Raw genomic sequence first — 25566 nt, forward strand, 5'->3', positions numbered from 1 at the left:
CCTCTCTTTTCTCACCCTTTGTCTCTCTCTCCTTAAAGTTATATTTCACCACAGAGATTTTCATCCTTTTTTCAGTACCAATTTGCCAAAATGACACATCCGCAAATATGTGTCAAGTGTCTGAACAGTGCACTAGTATGCATTTATACTTGTGTCAGTAACCCTAGTACAATCTTGTAACAGTTTTTTAAATTAATTAATTTACTCGTGATCAAAATATAATTAAAAAAACAGATTAACATTTGTCATTTCCACCGGTTTTAACGCTGAACAATAATCACAGGTGTCTATACTCTTGCTGTAGTATACATGTGTGTCGTTACACAGCAGCTCCCACCGTTTGGATTGCAGCTTCTGTCCAATGAAAGAACGCCCCTACAGAAGTTGACCAATGAGCACAGAGCATTTATGGAGTTTTTCCGCTTTCCCCTGAAGTTCTTGACAGATTCGCCTCCAGATTGCGAGAATTCAAGATGGCCGTTACAGGTACGAGTTTAACTTTTTATTTATCCCAACTGTTTCAGAACACTGAGACGAAAGGAGATTTTGCTGTCACCGTAAGCACTGCATAGCACAATCTGGACCGTCCTGTGTTGAGCATGTCAAGGAAATTATTCGCTGCATATCTGAAAAGAGACTCTTAAGTAGGCACCAGCCTGACGCCGTGGTAAAACCCCTAAGTTTGCTAACCTTAGCAGGCTGGGACTCGCGTTAAAGCTTTTAACTGTAAACTGCGCTAGTGACTGAAGCAGCCACATAATCTCTCCCGTTCCAACTAATGCTAATGCTTAGCTATGCTAGTTTGCTAGCTGGTTGAGCGAAGAGGAATTTCCGAAAACTCTGATTACTTTGCTTTGTAGGAATTATGTTTTTATTATATCGCTTCGCACCTCCTTACTACAAATTACCTTGAAAGGCAGTCAGCTAGTTAGCCGGAGACAATTAACTCGCGCTCCAAGAGGAACATGGCTTCCCCAAACTCGAAATGTCATTTTACAAGGCAGTCGAATCCCATGCTAGGCTACCGGGCTAATATGAGCTAGCGTTAGCATCTTTCGGCTGTTAACCAAATGTGCAACTTTGTTTGTCAGCGGTTTGTTTCAATGTTAATTCCAAGCTCGCCCGGTCTCAAATATGAGCTACAACGTTTAGAAAAAGTTAGTTCTTGCTCCTGTAGGCCACTTTGCGAACACCTTAGTTGTTGGTGCCACTGGATTACAAGCTAACCGGTATATGGGACAATTCAAAACTCAGGAAAAAGCTTTCGCGAGGTTTCAGTGTTTGGGTTAATCAAACAACTGTTATTTTCAACAACACTTTAAAGTATGTGATTTTTAAACTTTAAAGTTTTTACTAGCGTGTTGTACAGTAGTTGAGACAGAAAATAGCACTCCCTCTTACTAATTTAATTGATTTTTATCCAAAAGAAATGGTAAAAGAGGGGGAAGACGAGTGCCAGGGGAGATTCGTGACAGAAGGACAGGAGCAAGATTGAAAGGTGTTTACAAGATGGTAGTGAGAGCTGCTATGATGTATAGTTTGGAGACGTTAACATTTTCATTAGGAGTGACTATGATGGACAAAATTAGAAATGAGTGCATCCAAGAGACACCTCAGGTTGAGCGGTTTGAAGACAAAGTTGGCCAAGGCTGAGTTGATTTGGATATGTGCAGAGGAGTGATGGTGAACACAGGATGTTGAAGACTGATCTTCTAGACAAGGAGGAAAAGAGGAAGGTTTGGGGATGTTGTGAAGGAGAGGGGTACAGAGGGTTCGTGTGATAGATGAGGATGCTAGGGAAGGGTTATCGGAGGTAGATTTTCTGCTGTACAACCCCTAAAGAGAGCGACCAAAAACGTATTTGTAGTATTCTTCTAACATTAATTACCTATTAATGTTTATAAAAGTAGTTAAAGTCTGTGTGTTATCAATTTTATCATACCTATGTGCACTTTTTCATATTCTTTTTGTGTTTGTGTAGGTTCTAGGTAAAGGGCAAAACTCCTCTGGACCCCACTGTGCATGAAGCTCTCCTGAGGCTTTGGTGTCCAAGTACTGTGTCTTCCCTTCCCCCCCTGCCCTCCCCCAATTCCCTCCTGCCTCTCACCATGTCCTCCACCTCCTCCTCCTACTCCTCCTCAGGGGAGACCAGTCCAGAGGATCCACCCCGAGGTGGAGGAACCATCCGAGTCTACCTCCCCAACAAACAGAGGACAGTGGTGAGATACTTTTCTCCATGTTTGTCTTGACCAGTGACATTTTTTATATTAAACATTGTAACTATAAAAAGTGCCTTGTTTGATAGAAAACAATTGACATTTAACACTTCTGTAGGAGGGAGAAAAAATCTTCCATCACTGTTGGTTGTAACTGTAATTGCAGTTTGACATCTTTCAGAATGTGCTAATGAGTAAGCTAGTTGGACAGTTGGTATCAGGTTTCTCAGATGGTGCCTGCCACCATCGTCCTTTAATTTGACTTGTAATTCCTGTTAGATGTCAAGTTTTCATACACTGAAGCGTAGCTGTTGCATAGTCCTGTCACTATGTCAGTGTTAAATTTAGTGATATGAGTGGCAGTGTAGAGGACACTGTGTTCATGGCATTATCCAACATGAATCTCTGGGATTCATGTAGGAGCATTCTCCTTTTAAATCCTCAGTGTTTACAGGTGAGTTTTACTAGCTGTACAGATCCTTCCAAAGCACATCAAACTGAGCTTTTCCCTTCTCTGCTGGACCTTTTTTGTACAAATAATGAGCACATGTGCTAAATCTGTGTAGTATTAGCAGTAGGTAGGTAGGGCTGCCACAAACGATTATTTTGATAGTCGACTAGTCACCGATTATTTTTGCGATTAGTCGACTAATCAGATCATGCATCCATTGGATGTAAAATGTACAGCTCATTGCACCAGCATGCATCTGCTCTTATCTAACTATCATTAGATTACAGCTTTAAGTGTTTAAGTTATGTGCTAACTAAAAATAAAGACAAGATGTTAGTTTATAAAATTTTAATTAAATTTGCAGATTGTTTCGGTGGAGTTTAATAAACTCAGCCGTCTGCTCCTTGCTATCTAAAATATAACAGGACACCGGAGTATATTCTCGAGCATCTCACACTTCTGATAAGCAGTTGTCTGCTTGATGTTTATTCTGCTGTGTAAAAACTAACTTTAATCTCAGCCAAACCAATTTACTCAGGAACAAATAAAATACTGAAAAAAGCCAAACACAGTGGGTTTGAAAACGATTTTCTGGGAGTTTGGTGTTCTCACCGGCTCTAGTGAGCCTTGAACCCCGGCTAGCTATCGAGCTGGTGGGTAACAGACATATCCGAAAACTAAGGGTGCAACGATACACAAAATTCGCCCAAAATAAATTTAAGTAGCCAGAATAAAAAAAAGAGCAATTTTTTTTGATTGATGTTTTGTTTCCTTTACAATATTATACATTAAAGTATAATATTGTAAAGGAAACAAAACATTAATCAAAAAATTGTTGAAACACAAATTACAACATTGTATAAAAATTACAAACATCAACTCAAATACTTGGTTCTAATTGAACAGAAATTTCTATGAACTTGTAAGAACTGTGTAGGACATGAATCAGTCTGTCAGATCCTGAATTTGAAATTTCCACTGAAGTCACGGGTAAGAGGCAAGTGGAACCAAGATCTAGGCCATTTGCTTTTTGAAGTTTGCAAAGACTGCTAAATTTTGCCAGTGGTAGTTCACTCTTTGCAACATAGTACGCTGTTCTAAACAGATTTTTCAGGTTTATTTTTAGTTTGCAATTGGTGTTTTGTTCTGGGAAAGATATTGCAGACTAAGCAGTAATGCATTTCTTTCATTTCTCATGGGTTCTAATGGGGGCCTTTCTTAAAATGACTGGTGCCAGTAACAAAGGCGCTTGTCGACTCAGAAATCGAGGGAAAACCAACGACACACCCGGCAGAACATTGTTATTTACACGGGTGCACATAAGTGGTCCGCATGTGCGCATTCGCTGTCAAAATAAAAGATGCGCACCAGATTAGAAGTTGCAACGCGCGTTTGCGTCCATATAAAAGGCACTGTTTTTGTCCGCTAGAGTGGGATTTTCACGGCACATTCTGATCCACATCTCTGTGCGTTCATCATTTGTTTGAAGCCAGCTCACCTCCTGCAACCACTTTTCCGAGAATACGCGCTTCTTTTGCGGTTCGCACTCCTTCTGACATTTGTTTGGAGGTGGAGGAACACCAAAGTAATTGCTTAAAGGATTTTGTTTCTTCGACATCTTTAAGAGTTCTAAACAAATGTCTGTCCTCCTCCAGAAAATCTTATGTACGCAAACACGCGTTGCAACTTCTTATCTTGTGCGCGTTTTTTATTTTGACAGCGAATGCGCACCTGCGGACCACTTATGTGCAGCCCTGGTTATTTAGCTCGTCATATTGCAGCCACAGAAATTCTTTGTCCATGAAACCATAAAGCTGCACTTTATTTTTGCCTTATAGTCTGATTTGTCATAACTTTTCAGTTTTGCGGTAAGCTTTTCTTTGGCTGTCACTTCTTTACCCTGACCTGTCTTATTTGGCTCAGCAGAACTAAAATATATATCCTGCTGCTTTTACACACGCACTCACATAACGCTCAGCGATTCTCTGCGCGATCAACCTCTCACATGTTTAAGCTTGCTGCGGGAGATTTCACTTGTCATGTTTGCATAGTAAGCTAACAAATGATAAGACGATGTCAGAGGACATATAGTGGGGCAAAAAAGTATTTAGTCAGCCACCGATTGTGCAAGTTCCCCCACCTAAAATGATGACAGAGGCCAGTAATTTGCACCAGAGGTACACTTCAACTGTGAGAGACAGAATGTGAAAAAAAATCCATGAATCCACATGGTAGGATTTGTAAAGAATTTATTCGTAAATCAGGGTGGAAAATAAGTATTTGGTCAATAACAAAAATACAACTCAATACTTTGTAACATAACCTTTGTTGGCAATAACAGAGGTCAAACGTTTACTATAGGTCTTTACCAGGTTTGCACACACAGTAGCTGGTATTTTGGCCCATTCCTCCATGCAGATCTTCTCGAGAGTAGTGATGTTTTGGGGCTGTCGCCGAGCAACACGGACTTTCAACTCCCGCCACAGATTTTCTATGGGGTTGAGGTCTGGAGACTGGCTAGGCCACTCCAGGACTTTCAAATGCTTCTTACGGAGCCACTCCTTTGTTGCCCGGGCAGTGTGTTTTGGATCATTGTCATGTTGGAAGACCCAGCCTCGTTTCATCTTCAAAGTTCTCACTGATGGAAGGAGGTTTTGGCTCAAAATCTCACGATACATGGCCCCATTCATTCTGTCCTTAACACGGATCAGTCGTCCTGTCCCCTTGGCAGAAAAACAGCCCTATAGCATGATGTTTCCACCCCCATGCTTCACAGTAGGTATGGTGTTCTTGGGATGCAACTCAGTATTCTTCTTCCTCCAAACACGGCGAGTTGAGTTTATACCAAAAAGTTCTACTTTGGTTTCATCTGACCACATGACATTCTCCCAATCCTCTGCTGTATCATCCATGTGCTCTCTGACAAACTTCAGACGGGCCTGGACATGCACTGGCTTCAGCAGCGGAACACGTCTGGCACTGCGGGATTTGATTCCCTGCCGTTGTAGTGTGTTACTGATGGTGACCTTTGTTACTTTGGTCCCAGCTCTCTGCAGGTCATTCACCAGGTCCCCCCGTGTGGTTCTGGGATCTTTGCTCACCGTTCTCATGATCATTTTGACCCCACGGGATGAGATCTTGCGTGGAGCCCCAGATCGAGGGAGATTATCAGTGGTCTTGTATGTCTTCCATTTTCTGATGATTGCTCCCACAGTTGATTTTTTTTTCACACCAAGCTGCTTGCCTATTGTAGATTCACTCTTCCCAGTCTGGTGCAGGTCTACAATACTTTTCCTGGTGTCCTTCGAAAGCTCTTTGGTCTTGGCCATGGCGGAGTTTGGAGTCTGACTGTTTGAGGCTGTGGACAGGTGTCTTATATACAGATGATGAGTTCAAACAGGTGCCATTCATACAGGTAACGAGTGGGGGACAGAAAAGCTTCTTACAGAAGACGTTACAGGTCTGTGAGAGCCAGAGATTTTCCTTGTTTGAGGTGACCAAATACTTATTTTCCACCCTAATTTACGAATAAATTCTTTACAAATCCTACCATGTGAATTCATGGATTTTTTTTTTTTTTTTTCACATTCTGTCTCTCACAGTTGAAGTGTACCTCTGGTGCAAATTACTGACCTCTGTCATCATTTTAAGTGGGGGAACTTGCACAATCGGTGGCTGACTAAATACTTTTTTGCCCCACTGTAGTTGGTGCGCAAATTATTATCACTCACCAATCAGTGCTGTCGCTCTCTATACACAGTTCGCGCGATTGCAAAGTGAAAGCAAAAAAACAAGCGCAAATTCAAACGCGATTTCAATAGGTCACATATTGACAGTGGCTCACCGATGCCAATGACATAATTACCCAGCTACATTTCCGAAAGAATGCAAAAGCATTGACATATATTTTTCCTTCCTATGATAGGCCGACGGGCAGGGCAGAGATAGATTTTGGTAGCCCGACTGGAAAAATCGCTAGCCCCAGGATGTCGGGCTAGTGATTTTGCGAGCCCTGTATCTGATTGAGGAATCACTCATCTTTGGAAAAGAGAGTTTATTACAGAGAAATGGCTCTTTCCAAAATAAAAGCTATACTATACGCTTCTTCTGGACTATATTCTCTGCAGCATATTAAACATATCAGGTCCCCATAAGGAGAATCATGTGCATTGTATTAAAGTATATTCTTGAATGCTAAATGTACAACCCAAATTGCGTCCCCAAAAAGCTGTGTAAAATGTAATAGAGTGCAATGTTTACTCTGGTAAAGTTTGTAGCATGCGTGCTTGTTGTTTTTTGTCTGCTTCCACTTGATTTTGCACTAGGATTATGTCGGCGTAAATGTGCAGTCATATTCGTTGTGTTCCCACTAGTGCTGTCAGCGTTAATCTCGTTGAAATGACGTTAACGCCACAACACGGCAAATCTCCGTTAACGAGCTACCGCCGATCGCCCCGTGCGTGGGGCTGGACTGCCAACACGTTAACGAGCTAACTGCGCTAACACACTAGTTCCCACCCATGTAATTGAGCATTGTGTGGCACATCCAACATACTGTTTTACTTTAGTCCATGACGCTCTTACCTTCAGGGTCATACTTCACATGAAAACCAAAATATTTCCAAACGCCAGATCTGAATGAGGGTGGGGGAGGTTCAGTTTGCCATGTTGCAAGGAGAGCTTAACTTCTGTCTGGCTAGCTTGCCCTGCGCTCAGTGAATCTGTGTTCGACTACTCCGCCTAGGCTGCACTGTCGAGCGCAGATCCACTGAGCGCTCAACACAGACAGCATCGTCAGAAGGAAAGTTGATAAAATAAATTAAAAAATGTTTATTGTTCGATACATATGCGTACCGAACCGAAAGCACTGTATCGAACAGTTCAATATCGATACGAGTATCGTTGCACCCCTACCGAAAACGTCAGAGCGCTTTTGAAAATATGTGGTGTCTTGATAAACTGAGCAGATATTTGAAGTTTACACAGCTACATTCTTGCCTGGAAAATATGTTAAACGTTTATTTTGTGCCCCAGAAAGAATAATAAGAGTAATATTAAAACTAACTAGCTGCCGCTATTGTTGGAAACTGAGCAGGGCCGTGCTATGAATTCTGGGATGGGCTGGGCCACAAAGTATACACCCGACCCATCCTTCAAATTTGGGGAAATGAAGGGCGTATTTGTCAGCTGCATTTGTCGGAGTCTTCGAGTTTGGACAGTCTTCGTCGTGTCACTGTAACGTAATCGGCCTACAAATGCGGGCACAGGAGGATGCGGTTTCTGAATTTGGACGCAGCTGCTATAACGGACACTGCTTCTTCTTTGAGGTTTAACGGCAGCTGGCATCCTTGTACATGCAGTGCTGCCATCTTCCTTTTCAGTCCATTATTACACTCTTAAATCCTACTACTTATTCCTGCGTCTTTTGGGATCTTACAAAGCTTCAAATGACGCGTCGACTATTAAATTAGTCGTCGGCGTAATCGTGACTAGTCAACATTATAAGGGAGAGACATGACACTCAGTCCCGAATAGAAATGTAGGGAAGAACTGAGTAACTGTGAAGAGGTTGGTTATTGAGTCCCTGCCTCCAAACCAGCCACAAAATGAGAGAACCTATTGGCCAATTGTGATGTGCTAACATAAGCACACAGCTGACGTTTGACAGTTCCACATGTGTGGTGGCAAGGGTATGTCACTACATATTATTGTAGCAGACAAGTAGGAAGGTGCTTTCTTACTTTTTGAGATAATATGAAGTGCTGTGTTGTTGTTATTTTTTTAAAAATGTAATTGGTTTTTCTTCATTGGGATAACCAAAGGTGTTGATTGTGTTGGCTCTGTCAACCAAGCAATTAATGCCATAATTAGGGCTGCTCGATTATGGCAAAAATGATAATCACGATTATTTTCACTGAAATTGAGATCTCGATTATTTGACGATATTTATTTAACCCTTACGACCTACTATAGAACCAAGTCCGCCAGAGCTTATATTATTTTTTTACATGTTGTAGTGCCATTTGTGGGAGCATTTCAAGTTTCTATACAACTGTTATAGCCCATATTTTAATAATATGTATGCATTAAGTCCATAGTAACTACATTAATTGCAAAAAAGTGCAATAAACTACAAAAAAATTGAAAATAGTTTTTGTTTTGTTTTTTACATATATTTCTACTTGGAGAAATTTAAGAGGTTTATCCCTCAAAACTTTAAATACAAAAAAGTTGCAAAAAATAGTTTACAACAACAGGAAATCTATTTTGAGTGTCTTCATAGTTTTATTTTGGAGATACACTGCAGGAAAAACAAAAACAAAAAACAATCCTATGATGCAAATTTGCAAAGAAAACAGCATGTGCATCAAAATAAACTATTTCCAGCAGTGCAATTCGAGTTCTAAGCATCCCAGAAACTATTCAGAAAAGTCAAACATGACTTATAAAAACACCAGTATAGGCTTTTAAAGCCTACAAGTAAAAAACTACATTTTCCGCGAAAATTATGTCACTTCCGGTTTCGGGCAGGAAATGGCGGACATGCGATAGTTCGCGCTGACGTCTGTTTCAATGTGGGAAGTGTTACAAACAGCTGATCGGATCGGCAAAGCGTGTTTCTGGAATATTATGTTTTTGTTCCTGCAAGCCCTTTTTATGCAACTTTTGCAAAGCTATATGTGGAAGGAAACCGTGACCGAGGACAAGCTGATGGCATAAGATGCAAGTACAACTCCTCTGGTTTCATATGCAAAAAAAAAAAAAAATATTGCGCTAGCTTACACGGTTCAGGTTCTACAGGGATTTAAAAATAGTTACACAAAACGGAGCATGCTGCTCTGACCGGCTTTAAAGGGTTAACAATAACAATGTATTGAATAATGACTTTAAATAATAATATAAAATAGTGTACAACACCACTGAAGTTTTTTTTTTTTTTTTTTAACCTCTCTTTTCAACCAACGGCAGTCACTCTCCTCTCCAAATAACTTCTGCTTAGCTTTCCGAGCTTTTCGAGCTTCCCTCGGGTCCTCTTAATCAGCGGTCTCCAACCTTTTTTGCGCCAAGGGCCGGTTTATGCCTGACAATATTTTCACGGACCGGCCTTTAAGGTGTCGCGGATAAATGAGGGAGGGGCTAATAATCGGCTCAGTCATTTTTAATGATCGTTGAAAGCCCAGATCGTAATCGTGATTAAAATTCGATTACCGTATTTCCCGGACTACAGAGCGCACCTGAATATTAGCCGCACAAGCTAAAATCAGGGGAAAATCCTGTTTTGTACATACATTAGCCGCACCTGACTAAAAGCTGCAGGTGTTTCAATGTTGACTCATCATATGTAAGAGAATATGCACAAAGCGAATTGTCAGGAAAGAGACGGCTGTTTGGAGACATCACTTTTATTAATATTTTGAAAAACAAGTTATGGGTGCATATTTGCATAACTTTTTAGGTATATGTACAAGTAGCGGTAATTACAAGTACGAAACATGTACTGTGCTTCATAAATGAGTAACAAATGTAGTACATAATAACCTACAGCACACCAGAAAAATAGATTCGGACTACCTTTTAGGCTCAGGTGCAGTGACACTGTTTTAACAAGAAGAAAAGTCAGTCATTCACCACCATCTTTCTCTTCTTCCTGCGCACTAAAACCACCAAAGTCCTCTTCTCCAGTGTCGGATACAAACAGGCTCAGGATGGCTTCGTCATCCACTCTCCGCTTCTCTCCTTCGTTGTCACTTTCAAAACCAACCAAACAAATCCTCTTTGTCAGTTTCAGAGTCGAACACCCTCAGAAGGGCCGTGGCGGTGTCCTCCTCTCCATCATGCAACAGTCCAGCCCTTCGAAATCCGTTGGTGATCGTGGATGTTTTCACACTTTTCCACGCTGTCAGAATCCAATGGTGGAGTTGAGCATAACTTGCTTTTCGCAAGTTTATCGCCGCTTGTCATCCACACCTCCCGCTGAACGCGTAGCGCTACTTTGAAGTTTGCTTTTCGCGCTACTTCGTACGGCACTACGTTGCCTGGCGGATGGACATGTGACCAACATACCACTCTTGAACCCCGATCCTTCCGCCAGGCAACGTAGTGCCGTACAACAGCGGAACAAACAAAACAAATCCGCTCATGGACAATCCATAGAAAAGCCGCACCTGACTAAAAGCCGCAGGGTTCAAAGCTTGTGCAAAAAGTAGCGGCTTATAGCCCGACAATTACAGTAATTGAGCAGCCCTAGCCATAATGATGTGTAAATTGAAGTTATATTTATTTTTTAAAATGACATTTGGCTGGTGATTCAGTAGATATATTTTTTTTTTATTTTCAGGTGACTATTGAAATAAAAGGTTTTATGGAGAGGTTCATTTAGATGGGGTCTCAGCCTAAGTTAGCGCCCAGATGTGTAAGCGGTAGTCGGGATGTAGTTCAGTTCGTTTCATTTTGAAAAAGGTTAGTTCAGAATTGTGTTTATTGGCCAAGTATATGTGCAGACACATACAGGGAATTTGGTTCTGGTAGATGGTGGCTCTCAAGCACAGCAATGTAAATCTCACACACACACACACACACATCTATATACACACATTACACATACATACACAAAGCTGTGTAAACAACTATAAATAACGAATCTAAACTTGTATACATAAAATACAGAAATGAAATGAGGTGGAATGAATACTACAGAATAGGGCTGCCACAAACGATTATTTTGATAGTCGACTAGTCACCGATTATTTTTGCGATTAGTCGACTAATCAGATCATCATCCATTGGACGTAAAACGTACAGCATATTGCACCAGCAGCATCTGCTCATATATAACTATCATTAGCTTACAGCTTTAAGTGTTTAAGGTATGTGCTAACTAAAAATAAAGACAGGATGATAGTTTATTAAATTTTAATGAATTTTACAGATTGTTTCGGTGAAGTTTAATAAACTCCTTGCTATCTAAAATATAACAGGACACCGGAGTAAATTCTCGAGCATCTCACACTTCTGATAATCAGCTGTCTGCTTGACGTTTATTCAGCTGTGTAAAAACTATAACTTTAATCTCAGCCAAACCGATTTACTCAGGAACAAATAAAATACAAAAAAAAGCCAAACAATAACATGTTTAAGTTATCTAAGTGACTTATGTATGTTTAACCTGAGTAGCGAAAGAAGGCGGTGGGTTTGAAAACGATTTGCCGGGAGTCCGGTGTTCTCACGGGCTCTAGTGAGCCTAGCTAGCTATCGAGCTAGTGGGTAACAGATGTCTCCGAAAACGTCGGCGCGCTTTTGAAAATATGTGGCGTCTTGATAAACTGAGCAAATATTTGAGGTTTACACAGCTACGTTTATTTTGTGACCCAGAAAAGAATAATAAGAGTAATTTTAAAACTAACTAGCTGCCGCCGTTGTTGGAAATTGAGCTGGGCTGCGCTATGAATTCTGGGACACAGCTTCTTCTTCTTCAGGGTTTAACGGCAGCTGGCATCCATGCAGTGCTGCCCTCTTCTGTTTCAGTCCGTTATTACACTCTTAAATCCTACTACTCATTCCTGCGTCTTTTGTGATCTTACAAAGCTTCAAACGACGCGTCGACTATTAAATCAGTCGTCGACGATTTTGATAGTCGACGTAATCGTGACTAGTCGACTAATCGTGGCAGCCCTACTACAGAATGTACATAAGGTACAGTTGCAGTCTGGCAGTGGGAGCAGTGTGACAGGTCAACTGTTAAGAAGGGAGATGACGAGGGGAAAGAAACTGTTCCTATGTTGGGTGGTCCTGGTCTGCAGGCTTCTGTACCGTCTGCCAGAGGGCAGCAGATCAAAAAGTCTGTGTCCAGGGTGTGAGGGGTCTGTGATGATTTTCCCTGCCCGTTTCCTGATTTTTGAGAGGTACAGATCCTTCTAGTTCTGCTCAATCCACCCACTATTACTCTAAACCTTTAGGTGTGTGGTACAGAAAGAACGGTTGATTTGCTCATGGTATTTCCTCCCATCTGCAGCTCTTCAGACAAGAGACATGATGCCCCTTTTTGTCTTTCTTGTTTGTTCTCCTGTGTGCACCTCTAACTAGGGAAGGGGAGATGAGAGAGATGGCGACAGAGACTGAGGAATTTATTTCCCACTTACAGCATGAAGAAAAAGCTGGAAAGCAAAGAATCATATTCAGCCACATTTACATGTAGCTTTACATTCCACATTCCTAAACACATAATGGGAACAGTAACCTGCATCATCTAATGTAATGTTTGTTTCTTGTATGGTCAAAATTGATGCTCTTTGTTACTGCCATTTTACCCAAGTGTTACCTGTGTGATCAGAGAATGTCATGTCAAAGTCACACTTATTCAAATATGGCATTCTGTTTTCAGGTGAATGTCCGCCAAGGACAGACTGTGCATGAGATTCTAGATAAAGCGCTCAAAGTGAGAGGCCTGAGCCAAGAGTGCTGTGCTGTATTTCGCCTTCTAGGAGGGTAAGATTGCACTGCTGTTTGTGCCACGTCCTCTCACATCATATTGGAAAATGACTTTGCATTCCTTTTAGCCCACATGAAACTCTGAGAGGCAACAGTGAACAGCTGTCACAAGACTACATGTTAGACAAACACATGTATATAACAGAGGCTGAAGATGTAATGTGAAGTTGATTCAAAGGCTGAAACGGTAGAAAAGTCAATATGCATTGATAAACAACTAATATACAATTAATTATTCATTGTGTATTTTTTTTTTTTTTTTGTTACCATAATGCATTTGAAGGGTTTCCTGTGTAACGATGGGTAACATTCCTATGCTTCATTAAATATTAAAACAGTCTTAACAAAGGGAAAGAATCACTGACCTTCTGTTCAAACTTTAGCTACGCTAGTAGAATCTCAGGATAAAAGTTGGAAATGACCATGAAAGATCCACTTTAAAGAGAAAAATGAATGAAAGTAAAAATTTTACTCTAGCTGTCTGTGAACATTCAACAGCTTAAAGGTAGAATTTGTAATTTAGCAGTTTTGATGCTTCAACATAGTTGTAAACTGTTTTCTCGCACCATAAACAGTTGTTGACATTTCTGAGAAACTCATTGATATACAAATTAAGTGCATTGGTCAATTAGGATAATGAAGACCTCTCCGTTGTTATTTTTTTGTTATCTTAGCCATTTTAAACCTTGAAAGGGGTTTCAATATTGGTGATATGTACAAAGAGTGTTTAAATTGCTTCTAAATGTTCCTTTTTTTGCCCCTCTAGTCGAAAAAGACTGACGGACTGGGACACAGACATAACTCCTCTAGTTGGAGAGGAGCTTTTAGTTGAGGTCCTGGATGATATTCCCCTGACCATGCACAACTTTGTAAGTATCTCACATACCTGTGTATAAAATGTTCATAGCTTATGTGAAATACCTTTTGTTCATACGTTTTTGGCCTGTGATACTCTAATTGAATTGCTGCTGTTTTTAGCCTTGATGGTCTTAAATGTTATTACTGCAAAGTAAATTTCATGAACTCTATCTGTATAGGTACGCAAAACTTTCTTCAAGCTGGCTTACTGTGATTTTTGCCACAAGTTCCTTTTCAATGGCTTCAGATGTCAGACATGTGGCTACAAGTTTCACCAACACTGCAGTAGCAAGGTCCCCACCGTGTGTGTGGACATGGATACTATAAGAGAGCGGTGAGTTGGAGTAGTGTTTATCGTTGGCTGTACCAGATGCTTTGCTGGTAATATTTCACCAAGAGAAGGTGGCTAGTTGGAAAATAAGTCCTATTTTTAAGGAGGGCCACAATTCTATGGATTCAGACGATATTTTCCAGACTTTGCAACATGATGTCGACATACAGGCCATACAGTTTTTTGTTGTTTTTTAAATTTGTTAGTTGTTGTGTTTTTTATAGCTGCCATGTTGCCCTGTAATTTTGATTACAGTGGCTGAGATGAACATTGTATTCTGGTTAATCATGTTTTATGTAGAGACATACATAGTAAGCCTTTTGTGATCTTTAAAGGCTTACATAGTAAGCCTTTAAAGATCACAAAAGGCTTTTAAATGCTCTTTCCTCATTTCCACCTCATCCTCTTCACCTCAAGCCTCATCTCCTGAACTGCAGTCAAGGCTCTAGCACACAAAAACATGCAAAAACATGCTTCTTTATTCCCAATATTATTGCAATTACTTATTGTAATTAGACTCCAGACAGCTGACTGCCAACTAAACGGCTGGTTATAAGAGTTGGCCAGCTAACGTTAGACTGCAGTGTCCTAAAAATCACACTTTCCTTCTGATAAACAGTTTGAGTGTATTCTCCTTGTGTATAGGAGTTTGTCCGCTAAATGTTTAAGTTCAACAATGTTGGATCCACTTCAAAGAGAGTTTCTCTAAATGCTAACAGCAGCGTTTACAAAAGAAAAGGTCAGGATATGTGTGTGAAGGTTCTTGGTCATCCTGGTCATTGTCGTCTAAGGAGCTGTGAATTGAAGAAGCTTCTCGGATCAGAGGTGAAACGTCTTCCAAGAAACTCAAAGTTCGGACGTTTTTCTTTCCGAGCTCCTTAGTTCAGGATATCCTCAACAACTCACTCAACTCATATTGGCCTCTTTCACTGTCTTAGCTGACTAACACGTTTCTCCTAGAACAGCCAACGTAGCTAGGATTATGAACTTGAATTGGGAGGGTTAAAAAAACCAAAAAAAACCCAACAACAACATTTAGTTGACTGCAATCTGCCATCTACTAAAATCTAATGATTTTTACACACTGTAATTTTCCTTCTGCACTCTTAAAATAGTCTTTTACTTTAGTCTTTGTAAATAACTTTATTGGGACTGATTGATTAGAGCAGGGCGATATGACCAAAAATATTTATCACAATATACATTTGATAACGATATAATTGACACTAGACAAAATACTTTACAACTCCACAACTTTGATGGGGTTTTTTTTTGCTCTAATAATTTATTTTCACTTAAACAAAACAAAAACAAAAAAAAACAGCTGCCTGTTTATGTGCGTTCTCTAGTTAAAGTTAAAGGCAGTGGAAATTGGCTGACATATAACCATGTATAATATCCACAAAACTTAGAAAGAGGTTATACACACACAATACGGTAATATTATGTTGACGCACAGTACGTATCACTCCGAGGCTCCTACCTACGATAGCCATAATGCTCCAACAATCCATCAAGCGGTGCGGGTTCGTAGCTTTGCAAAGTCGTACTAAAACATTTGACAGATTTTTCCAGCGCCGTGTACCACATAAAATCGTTTCGAGGTCAGTAAACACAACCAGAATTCATAAGGCACAAGGGATTATAAGGGGCACTGTTGATTTTCAGAAAAATCAAAGGATTGATTTTAAGTGCCGTATTTTCCAAAAAACACGGTAATAACGACGGCCCGCTAGCATGCGCTACCAAAAATAGTGCTTTGTCGTGTATCTGACAGACAAAAGCTAAACCAGTGCCACACCACTGAAGTTGCAGCATTTTTACAAACCAATTCTGGTTCATCCGTTTTATTCAACGATCCGCTTTCGCCCTTCTCATTCTCCGTCGCCGCCATGCTTTTTCCACCATGTGCGTATGAAAACAAAGGCACAAACAAACAAAAAACAAAGTTTTACCCATATTCTATCGCGGTATTTCATTTTCTTATCGTTGCCGAACGTTATACCAGTGTTAACGTGAACGGTATGATATGGCCCAGCCCTAATGATGTTGAAAAACAATTAAAACACCTGAAGTTCTTAAAATTCAGAACAGTTTCAGGGAAAAATGGAGATATACGGACCATCTTTTTGTGATGTGCCTAGATGATCAGATTCAGACTTGACATTAAAAAAACGCTGCAAATATGCACTTACTAAATTATTTAGTACTAAATAACAGAAATGTTGCACATAATTGGAGCCTGAATAGTATGAAACTTCTGTGATATTGTTTAATTGTTTTCTTTCAATCCTATGTCCAGTTCTGATCCCAGTCCTTGCCCAGATGGATACCCACAGATAATACTGCCAGAAAATTCCCCCACGCAGAGCAACCCAGCCTTAACCCCAGAGCCTTCTGGGTAAGCTGGGCAGATGGCGTTCTATCAAAATTGCAGCATTGCTTTATTTTGTGAAATGTATATTTTAATCAAAATTTTGGCCTTCTTTCTTTTTGCTCAGAATGGGCCACCTGTCCCCATCCCCGTCCTCAACCTTTCACTTCCCCATGTCAGGCGGAGATGGTCAGTCTCTACAGAGGCATCGCTCCACATCTACTCCCAATGTTCATATGGTCAGCACATTGGACCCTGCTTCTGCCATGATTATAGAGGTCGGTGTTGGCTGCTTGTTTGCTTTTGCTTGAAGGATTGTCACCTCCACTGTGTATTCATCAAAATAACTTTGTTGCATATCTCCTCTTAGGAAGCACTAAAGTTCAACAACACAATAGGTATGCTTTCCATTTTTCCCCCTCTCTTCTGTTTTAGAATACATTTGTTATTCTATGTATGACACTTATGTTGTGCTGTCTGTTGTTGCTGCAGGTCCTGAACCCTCACCTAAGCCCTCCACCAGCCCGCCCTCTTCTTTTGGCTCTCCAGGGAAGAAGCCACCAAAGTCCCCTTCGGAACCCAGGGAGCGCAAGCCCTCGTCCTCTGATGACAAAAAGAAAGTGGTAGGGTGTCTTTAACATTGTTCACAGGCCACTGGTCACTTTACATATTCACAAGGGCAACCTTTGAATGCATTGAACTGCTATCTCTTTTTAACAAATTTAACAGTCAATCTGTTGTTTCAGCACCGAGGAGGCAACAGAGATTCAAGTTACTACTGGGAGGTCCACTCTCGAGAAGTCAACATCCAGAAGAGAATAGGTTCTGGCTCCTTTGGAACTGTCTTCAAGGGAAAGTGGCATGGAGATGTGGCAATCAAGATCCTCAAAGTCAAAGAGCCAACGCCTGAGCAGTTACAAGCCTTTAAAAATGAAATGCAGGTGTTGCGGTGAGCAGTGGTTTACATGACTTTAACTTGGTTTTATTTGCACAAATCTTTCCACAACTGCTGCTGGTGGTGGAGTTATTAATAATGATAATGATATTAGTATTTTTAACGCTGCATAAACTGGTTTTATTAACACCAGTTCACATTGTTATAGCACTTTAATTTAACTCTTAACAATGTGGTGACTATAACTTTCTGACTGCGGATGAGGTAATGGAATTTCTAAGTTTCACTATTTCTGTTCTCTACAGGAAGACCCGCCACGTCAACATCCTGCTGTTCATGGGCTTCATGACTAAGCCCAACTTTGCCATCATCACACAATGGTGTGAAGGCAGCAGCCTGTACCGCCATCTGCATGTCTTAGAGAGCAAGTTTGATACTGTGCGTCGCATTGATGTGGCCAGACAGACAGCACAGGGCATGGAGTAAGACTTGCTGCAATATTCCATTTCACCATCATCACTTAGTCAGGCCAAGTAGCAGACATAAAGTCTTTTTGTAGTGCAAGAAGCTCATTCTGTATACAAATGTTTGGCACCCATGAATTTAATTTACTAGTTTTCAAATTGGGTTTTTTTGCTTTTTCTTTCAGTTATCTTCATGCAAAGAACATAATTCATCGAGATCTAAAATCAAACAGTATCCTTCTCTTGTGCATGGTGTACATAAGTGCAGTCATTGTGTGTTTCTGAGTTTAGATAGCTGTACCTTTTTAACCCGTAATCACACGTGCTAATTTGAGCCTCATGCTCTGCAGTTATTAAAGGTTTAACAACACACAAAAAGCATTTCCTTTTAATAGACAGTGATATACAGAGCAGCCAAACCATTAAAACTGTGATGTGTCAGTACTCTTAACACAAGAAACAAACTCTATGCTGACTCTTACCTTGAAGACACCTCTCCCTTGTTTTCATGAAGAGGCCAATTTTAAGATGATACGGTGCATCGCTGCTGTCAGGGACAAACATTTGAATTTGAAACTGAGGTATTAAATTTGAGTTTGTCGAGTCATTCCACACTGTCAGGTGGACATTTCTTTGTTTCCCATTGTTTACTTTGGGTAGTTTCCTCTGTCAGTCTCACTTTTTATAACTTCTTTCTTGTGAAATGTTTATGCAGTAACTGATACCATGAAAACGTCCAGCAGCTGTCTGTTGTATTTTTCTGAGATTTGCTGCCAGATATTTTTCTCCATGAGGGCTGGACTGTTAAAATCGGTGACTTTGGCTTGGCTACAGTGAAGGCTCGATGGACTGGCTCTCAGCAGGTAGAACAACCCAGCGGATCCATTCTCTGGATGGTAAGGATACTTAACATGTTTATTGTAGAGCTCAGAGTCTATATGACATTTTAAGGCCAGTAGGGGGAGCAGTTTTTGAAAAAATTTTGGGTTTTATAGAACACTAGAGCAAAATGAGCCTCTGCTCCTTTGTATGAGTACTCAATTCTGTTTCAGATGAGTTCTTGGGCTAAATTGCTAGTTTCAAGTCCTATTAAATTTGAAAATTTCAGTTTAAGTTCAGCATACAGAATCTCTTGTTTTGCCAGTCGGATCCACCTGTCCTCGTGACATTGATTTTAAAAATCCAACATGGCAGCAGCTAGAACATTTAACTTGACTCTTGATTACATGGTAAATGGACTGATTCTTATATAGCGCTTTTCTACTCTCCGGAGTACTCAAAGCGCTGTATACAACATGCCTCATTCACCCGTTCACATAAGCACTTCTAAACACAAGTGCAAACTAATCTACATTCACACTCCGATGAACGCATCCGAGGGCAACTTGGGTTTAGTATCTTGGCCCAAGGATATTTGACATATAGATTGGGGAAGCCAAGGATCGAAGCACCAACCTTCCAATCAGTTGCTGATCTGCTCTACCACCTGAGCCACAGCCACCCGTACATGAACTGTGGCTGTGTCTTCTTTCACCTTCAGTCTGACATTGCCCTTACTTAAATTGTTTTCTACGAGGGAGCTTTTTTCCCTCCTAACTAGTTACTAAAGACCAATGGCTCTGTCTGAAATCTAATGTGTTTAAGTCCCCACTGATACGTCGCTATGCCGACAGACATAACAAACTGCAGTGTCGGTCATTAGTGTTATTACTCCTCGGTTCTAGCTTGGCAACAGTGTTGATCCTGCCCGTGGCCACAATTGGCTGATTATCCAGCTTCCCACAGCACTCATTGGGCAGGTTCCTTTTTCTATTGGGACTGTTGTGTCATGTCACAGTGCCACATGGCAGTCAAGTTGGTGGAGTTGACTGAAATCATGCACCAAAGAGATGTCAGGTTCTGACTGTGCTGGGTGCCACACACCACAAAAAAACATTTTTGGTAAAGAAATTGTTGATCTTTAGTAATACTTTTACATCATGTCATTCTTCAGCTGCTGATACTTGCAAAATGAGCGGCTGATGCATACTATTACCGATGCATGTTAATGTTGTCCTTCATAACCTGTGTACATCTTGAGTCTTGACAGGTTAAGTTATATTGTTCGTTTGACGACTTTTCTTGAAAAGTGATTACTGTAAATAACATCAAGTCACATCTGTATCATTAACTGTAAAGCAGAATAATAGAAATATGATGGTTTTTCATTGTATATTGGAACCCTGGAAGTTTTCCATCCACTTGTTTAAACACTGTAAAGGTCACACGCACATTATTTGATAGACCCTATATCCATACATGCAGTTTTTATGTACAAGGGTTTGTAGTGTATTTGCTTCTAATCTGGTTAAGTCACAACATCTTTACAAAAAGCTAAATTAGTGTAATCGGTAGTGTTAAAGTACCTCTTTGTCAGTTTTTAATTCATTTTTTCCTCTCTCCTCTCATTAGGCTCCTGAGGTGATCCGCATGCAGGACACAAACCCATACACGTTCCAGTCAGACGTATATGGCTACGGAGTAGTTCTGTTTGAGCTGATGTCAGGAACCCTGCCTTACTCCAATATCAACAACAGAGACCAGGTTCCATTACCCAGTTTATTCTAGTTTATGTTAACACACAACACTGAGTCAGTCTAAAATATCTGACTGACTCTTTCTGAAGATTTTGTTAATTACTATTAACATTAAAAATATAGCCATAGAGTAAGTCACAGTTCCAAAAAACTAACAAATATTAGTAGAGTTCAGTAGATAAACTGTTAAATGTAACTCTGAATTAAATAATTCATCTGGAACACATGAAGCAAATTTTGTGTGACTTGACTTGTGGCCCAGTTTCTTAAGCTGTCTTCAGACCTTTGATGTAATACTTACGTTTGTTCTGTAGCTCACCTTGTTCGGTCCTCTTTTTCTTTGTCAGATAATCTTCATGGTTGGACGTGGTTACCTGTCTCCAGACCTCAGTAAGCTGTATAGTACCTCACCCAAAGCAATGAAGAGGCTGATCGTCGACTGCCTGAAGTTTAAACGTGATGAAAGGCCCCTTTTTCCACAGGTCAGTCTTGTATGGTTTATCGTTTATCACTTTAATAAAAAATATCCTGCAATGTTAAAATGTCCTGTGACTCGACATTCTAAGGGCTTTCTTTAAATTTAACTTGAAACTTTTACTTTATCCAAAACTTTTGGCGACAACTGGGTTCTGTCAGAAAGATGATCATTTATTGTAGGGATCGAACCACCAACCTTCCGATTAGTAGTTGACCTACTGTACTGCCTGAGCCACAGCCACTCCTCTGTATCAATCTAAAGAGGATTTGTTTTTGGAAGAATTTAGGTGAACATAAAGACCTGGAGAAATTTTTGATGTAAAGCAAGATACAGCAGGACTGTAGGCCACCAGTGAGGAATCTTGCACAGGATGCTTTAATGAAAGTTCTGGAAAAGCAAATCGGAGTGCTCAATACAAATAATTTGCAAGACATGGACGTGTCATTGTAGTTGCCTGTAAATTCATACTATCCTTTAAATCAGGTGACTGCCAAACCATATGCAATGTAGTTGCGTAATGTTGACAAAACTAGTCTGTAATTTTCCTAATATTTCTGTCCTTCCTCAGATTCTGGTGTCCATTGAGCAGGTGCAAGATTTGCTGCCGAAAATCGAGCGGAGTCGCTCCGAGCCGTCGCTCCATCGAGCTGTCCATGCTGAGGACCTGAACCCCCTCCTGTTCCACACCACCAGGCTCATGCCCCTCTAAGCTCTCCACAGCACACAGCAAAGAGGCCGCCAACCTGTCAAGGACCACAGCATTCCAGTGCCTCAAAGAGGCCACAGCTGGCTGCTCTCCACCATTGTGGAGCTGCAGCTCTCAGCAGCAAAACTCAGTAACAGACTGTAGAAGTAACCTTAGTCTGACAGTGAATTTTTTTTTTTTTTTTTTTTTTTTTTCCTTCAACAAATGACACGCACATGCCCATCAGGTGAAAGAAAGACCTTCTGTTTGTAGACATGTGTAAAATGTCTGCTCTTGCCAGCTGAGAAAGTCAATCGACATCTCGACTTGTATTTGGCTCTTAGACCTGCTTTGGAGTTTCAGTTGTTCTAAAGAAACTCACATGGTTGCACATACAGTGCAAAAGAGTCTAATTCAGATCTTTGAGGACTTAAATCAGTCATGGAGCTGGAGCCACTGGTTCAAGTCACATGATCCACTTACATACTCCATGCTCAGCGGGCATGTGCCCCTTTCACTGTAACACAGCATAAATGGAATGGGGACCTGAGATGTAACGCCACTCATTTGAAAGCAACTCTTTTTGAATACGTGCCTGACGTGATATGTTTTGTAAAAGGTTAGATGTTTGCCCCCAGTGTGGACTTTCAGCATTTACTGGTCTTGCAAATATCTATACAAGACCTGGCAACTTAGAACACTGAACTATGCAAAGAAGTTTATGGGAAAAAAATGTATACCAGTTGCTCATTTAACCTGTTATAGTCTTTTGCTGTACATGAAGCAAAGCAGTGAAAGGCCTGGAGGTAGATATTTTCTTTCACTAACATAAAACATAAATGTATCTTGTCAGGTAGATATTCTTCAAATAGGAACTTTGAAATTCACTAAATTCATCTGAGGATCAAGTTTCCATTGATGCTGTTTGTGGGGGGATGGAAAGTCAGTGAGAAGGGCCTGGCAGAACTGGCTGCATGTCCAAATTTAAACATTACAAATTACAGTTTGAGGGTTTGAAAGTTATCCCATTCCTTAAATCCTGTGTTTAGTCTTAAGAATGTGCTGTTTCAAACAAACTTTTAGTAAAAGCAGTTGCCCACCCCTCTACCCTTTTCAAGTCCTGAAACATCACCTAACTTGTGTCACTTACCAGGCAACACTGTGATACTTTTAATGTTCCAAGTCCACTGAACACGGGGACTAAATGGTTAGGATCAATACTTCAGCAGTGGATGTTATTCATTTCTAAACCAAAATGTTTTCCAAAGTGAGATGTTAGTCAGGTCATCAGAGGACATTGTTGTTAGAAATGTACAGATGTAGTTTCAAGGGCTCAACAGATGGCTCATTTCAATTCCAGGTGTAAACTGAGGTTTCCATGTTGAGGCACGCACCTTACAGCTCTCACACTGCAGGAACAGCAGAGTGCCAGCCTCTGCACCACATGGGCTTAAGTGGTTTGTTGTATTGCTGCTACATATTGTGAGTGTTTTGTACACCTTAAAGATTGAATTGCTTGGTACACAGCTTCAGCAGTGTTGGCTAGTTTTTCCACACTCCAGAGGTCCATTCTCCAATGCTGCAGTCCCTCGTCCATAGTTCACTCACACATGTCCGCATATTCTCAAAATATTTCTATAGGTGTGGGGCATGCCTTAAAACTGTGAGAACCTTGGTTGATTAGTTGTTCTAATTTAGGCTTGAAGAGGTGTGTACATTTTTCACAAAAGTGAGATCACATCTAAAGGCAAATGTGCAAACTCTGTTGTGATGGCCACAAATCTACTCTGAAGAAATAGCTGAATTATTAAAATCTGTAGTATTCAGAGAACAGAACAAATGTCAGGGTTGTCTAGTTTGCTCGTCCAGCCGTTTGTATGTTACCCACCAGGAGATTGCTTTAAGCTTGTATCCAGTTGATTTTTCTTTGGTGGGATGCTCACTTGTTATGAATGAAAGCCCTGCATTTTATTTTCCTGAGATTGAATTAGTTGCCGCACAGCAAGAAGGTCCTGAGTTCAATTCCACCATCAGGCCGTGTGGAGTTTGCATGTTCTCCCCATGTTTGCGTGGGTTCACTCCGGGTACTCCGGCTTCCTCCCACCGTCCAAAGACATGCAGCTTGTGGGGATGGGTTAATTGGATAATCTAAATTGCCACTAGGTTTGAATGTGAGTGCGAATGGTTGTCTGTCCCTGTGTGTTGGCCCTGTGACAGACTGGTAACCTGTCCAGGGTGTACCCCGCCTCTCGCCCTATGACAGCTGGGATAGGCTCCAGTGCCCCCCGTGACCCTGAAAATGATAAGCGGAAGTGAATGGATGGATGAATTAGTTGAATATTTACTCGCCTCTGTGCTTGTAACACACCGAGGCGGCTCGGTCCTGCTTCATGATGTCTTTCAAAGAAATACGCATGTGCTCAGGGTTCAGCTGGGCTGGTTTAAAAGCTTAGCTTAGCCTTAGCTGGTGATCAGTGATAGTGTGTGGCCTTGTTTTGGGGGTTTGTGGAGAGAGAGAGAGAGATAGATATATCTAGATAGATATCTAATTTGTTTTTTTCTTTTTGCCCCTCTTTCAGCCCCTCATTTTTGCTCATTGTAATACTGGTGGGAAATATTGTCTTAAAAAGCCTTTACTCATCTTTACTTAAAGCTTATCAGCCACAACAATTTCATTGCCATCAACAAAAAGCAGGATACTGAAGATCAGCCACTGCTCTTCTTCAGTGTAATCCTTTGTAGATTTGTAGTACTGACTAATGAAAGAAATGGAAGCGATAGTCATATCTACAGAACCTTTAGTTTCTCCTTCAGCTGGACTGTTAGCATCTTCGGGCTAGTGCTCACAGGTTGACCTGACAATGCAGTCACTCAAAGCAGATTTAATCCATAGTAAATTAAGGGCACAGACGCAACCCTCTCTGTGGTGATTTTGGTGACTTAACAGTAGGGGATCAGGAGCCATGCCTCCTGGTCTGTCCTAACAGTGCTGTATTCTGAGGCATTGACTCTTGCTGGTCGGGTCTCGCCCAAGTGAAGGCAGTAGGTGTGAGGTGATGTTTCAGGCTTCTGTGAATCCTGCAGGTGATGTGACAGACATGAAGCAAAACTCCTGTTGATGCAGATGTCTGTCACTAATGAACTGCTAATTTAATATTCTCATGTTAATCTAGGGGCTGGGTACCCTGACTGATGCTCATTCCAGTTATGTGGTGGGTGTGGGAGAGGTTTTGTGGTGGGCTTTTTTTGTTTTGCTTTCTTATTTATTGATGTTATCGCAGATGTTAATCTGCAAGTACAGCACTCTGAAATGGATCAGATGTTTACTGGGAATGTTTATCTTTGAAATGTTCATCAGCACCAGGCGCTCTCTCGCTTTCTTTTTTTTCTCTCAAACATTCTCAACATGAATGTATGTTTCGGCGCGGTACTGTTGGCTCCTCTGTTCACTCGGACTCTGTCAAATGCAGGGGCATTTCTAGCAACTTTGCTTTCACACATCCTGAGCACAAATGGGTGTCAACATTTTTTTTTTCTTTTTTTTCTTCTTCTCTAAGCAAGATGTTGTCCATGGGGTTTCACTACAATAGCAACACTTAGGGAACTGTAACTAACGGGTATTTGAATGGCCTGAAGCTGCTGAATGAAATCTTTGTTTTTCTTTTTTTCTAAATGAGCTGCTTTTTATAAACATTCAGAAAAAGCAAAACTTTTTTTTTTTTTTTAAACCACAATATAAGATCAGGAGTG

General features: G+C 40.8%; 1 protein-coding gene across 2 annotated transcripts; it reads left to right on the forward strand.

The window, feature by feature from the left end:
- The first annotated feature begins 416 nt into the window (after positions 1-416).
- On the forward strand, positions 417-25544 carry araf (A-Raf proto-oncogene, serine/threonine kinase). Of its 2 annotated transcripts, none has more exons than XM_085424947.1 (16): positions 417-486; positions 1982-2219; positions 13049-13152; positions 13922-14024; positions 14193-14347; positions 16647-16745; positions 16846-16996; positions 17089-17116; positions 17211-17341; positions 17465-17667; positions 17919-18095; positions 18263-18309; positions 18855-18973; positions 20529-20660; positions 21001-21135; positions 21700-25544. In XM_085424947.1, the coding sequence occupies exons 2-16, from the start codon at positions 2109-2111 to the stop codon at positions 21838-21840; spliced, it is 1836 nt and encodes a 611-aa protein (XP_085281073.1). In that variant the 5' UTR covers positions 417-486; positions 1982-2108; the 3' UTR covers positions 21841-25544. The 2 variants fall into 2 exon arrangements, with proteins under 2 accessions (XP_085281073.1, XP_085281074.1); XM_085424948.1 differs by lacking the exon at positions 417-486 and adding an exon at positions 744-856.
- The last annotated feature ends 22 nt before the right edge of the window (positions 25545-25566 follow it).

Source organism: Rhamphochromis longiceps, linkage group LG12 (genome assembly GCF_057381845.1).
Source record: "Rhamphochromis longiceps isolate RC_006_pf linkage group LG12, R_longiceps_female_GT1.1, whole genome shotgun sequence".
Classification (NCBI taxonomy): domain Eukaryota; kingdom Metazoa; phylum Chordata; class Actinopteri; order Cichliformes; family Cichlidae; genus Rhamphochromis; species Rhamphochromis longiceps.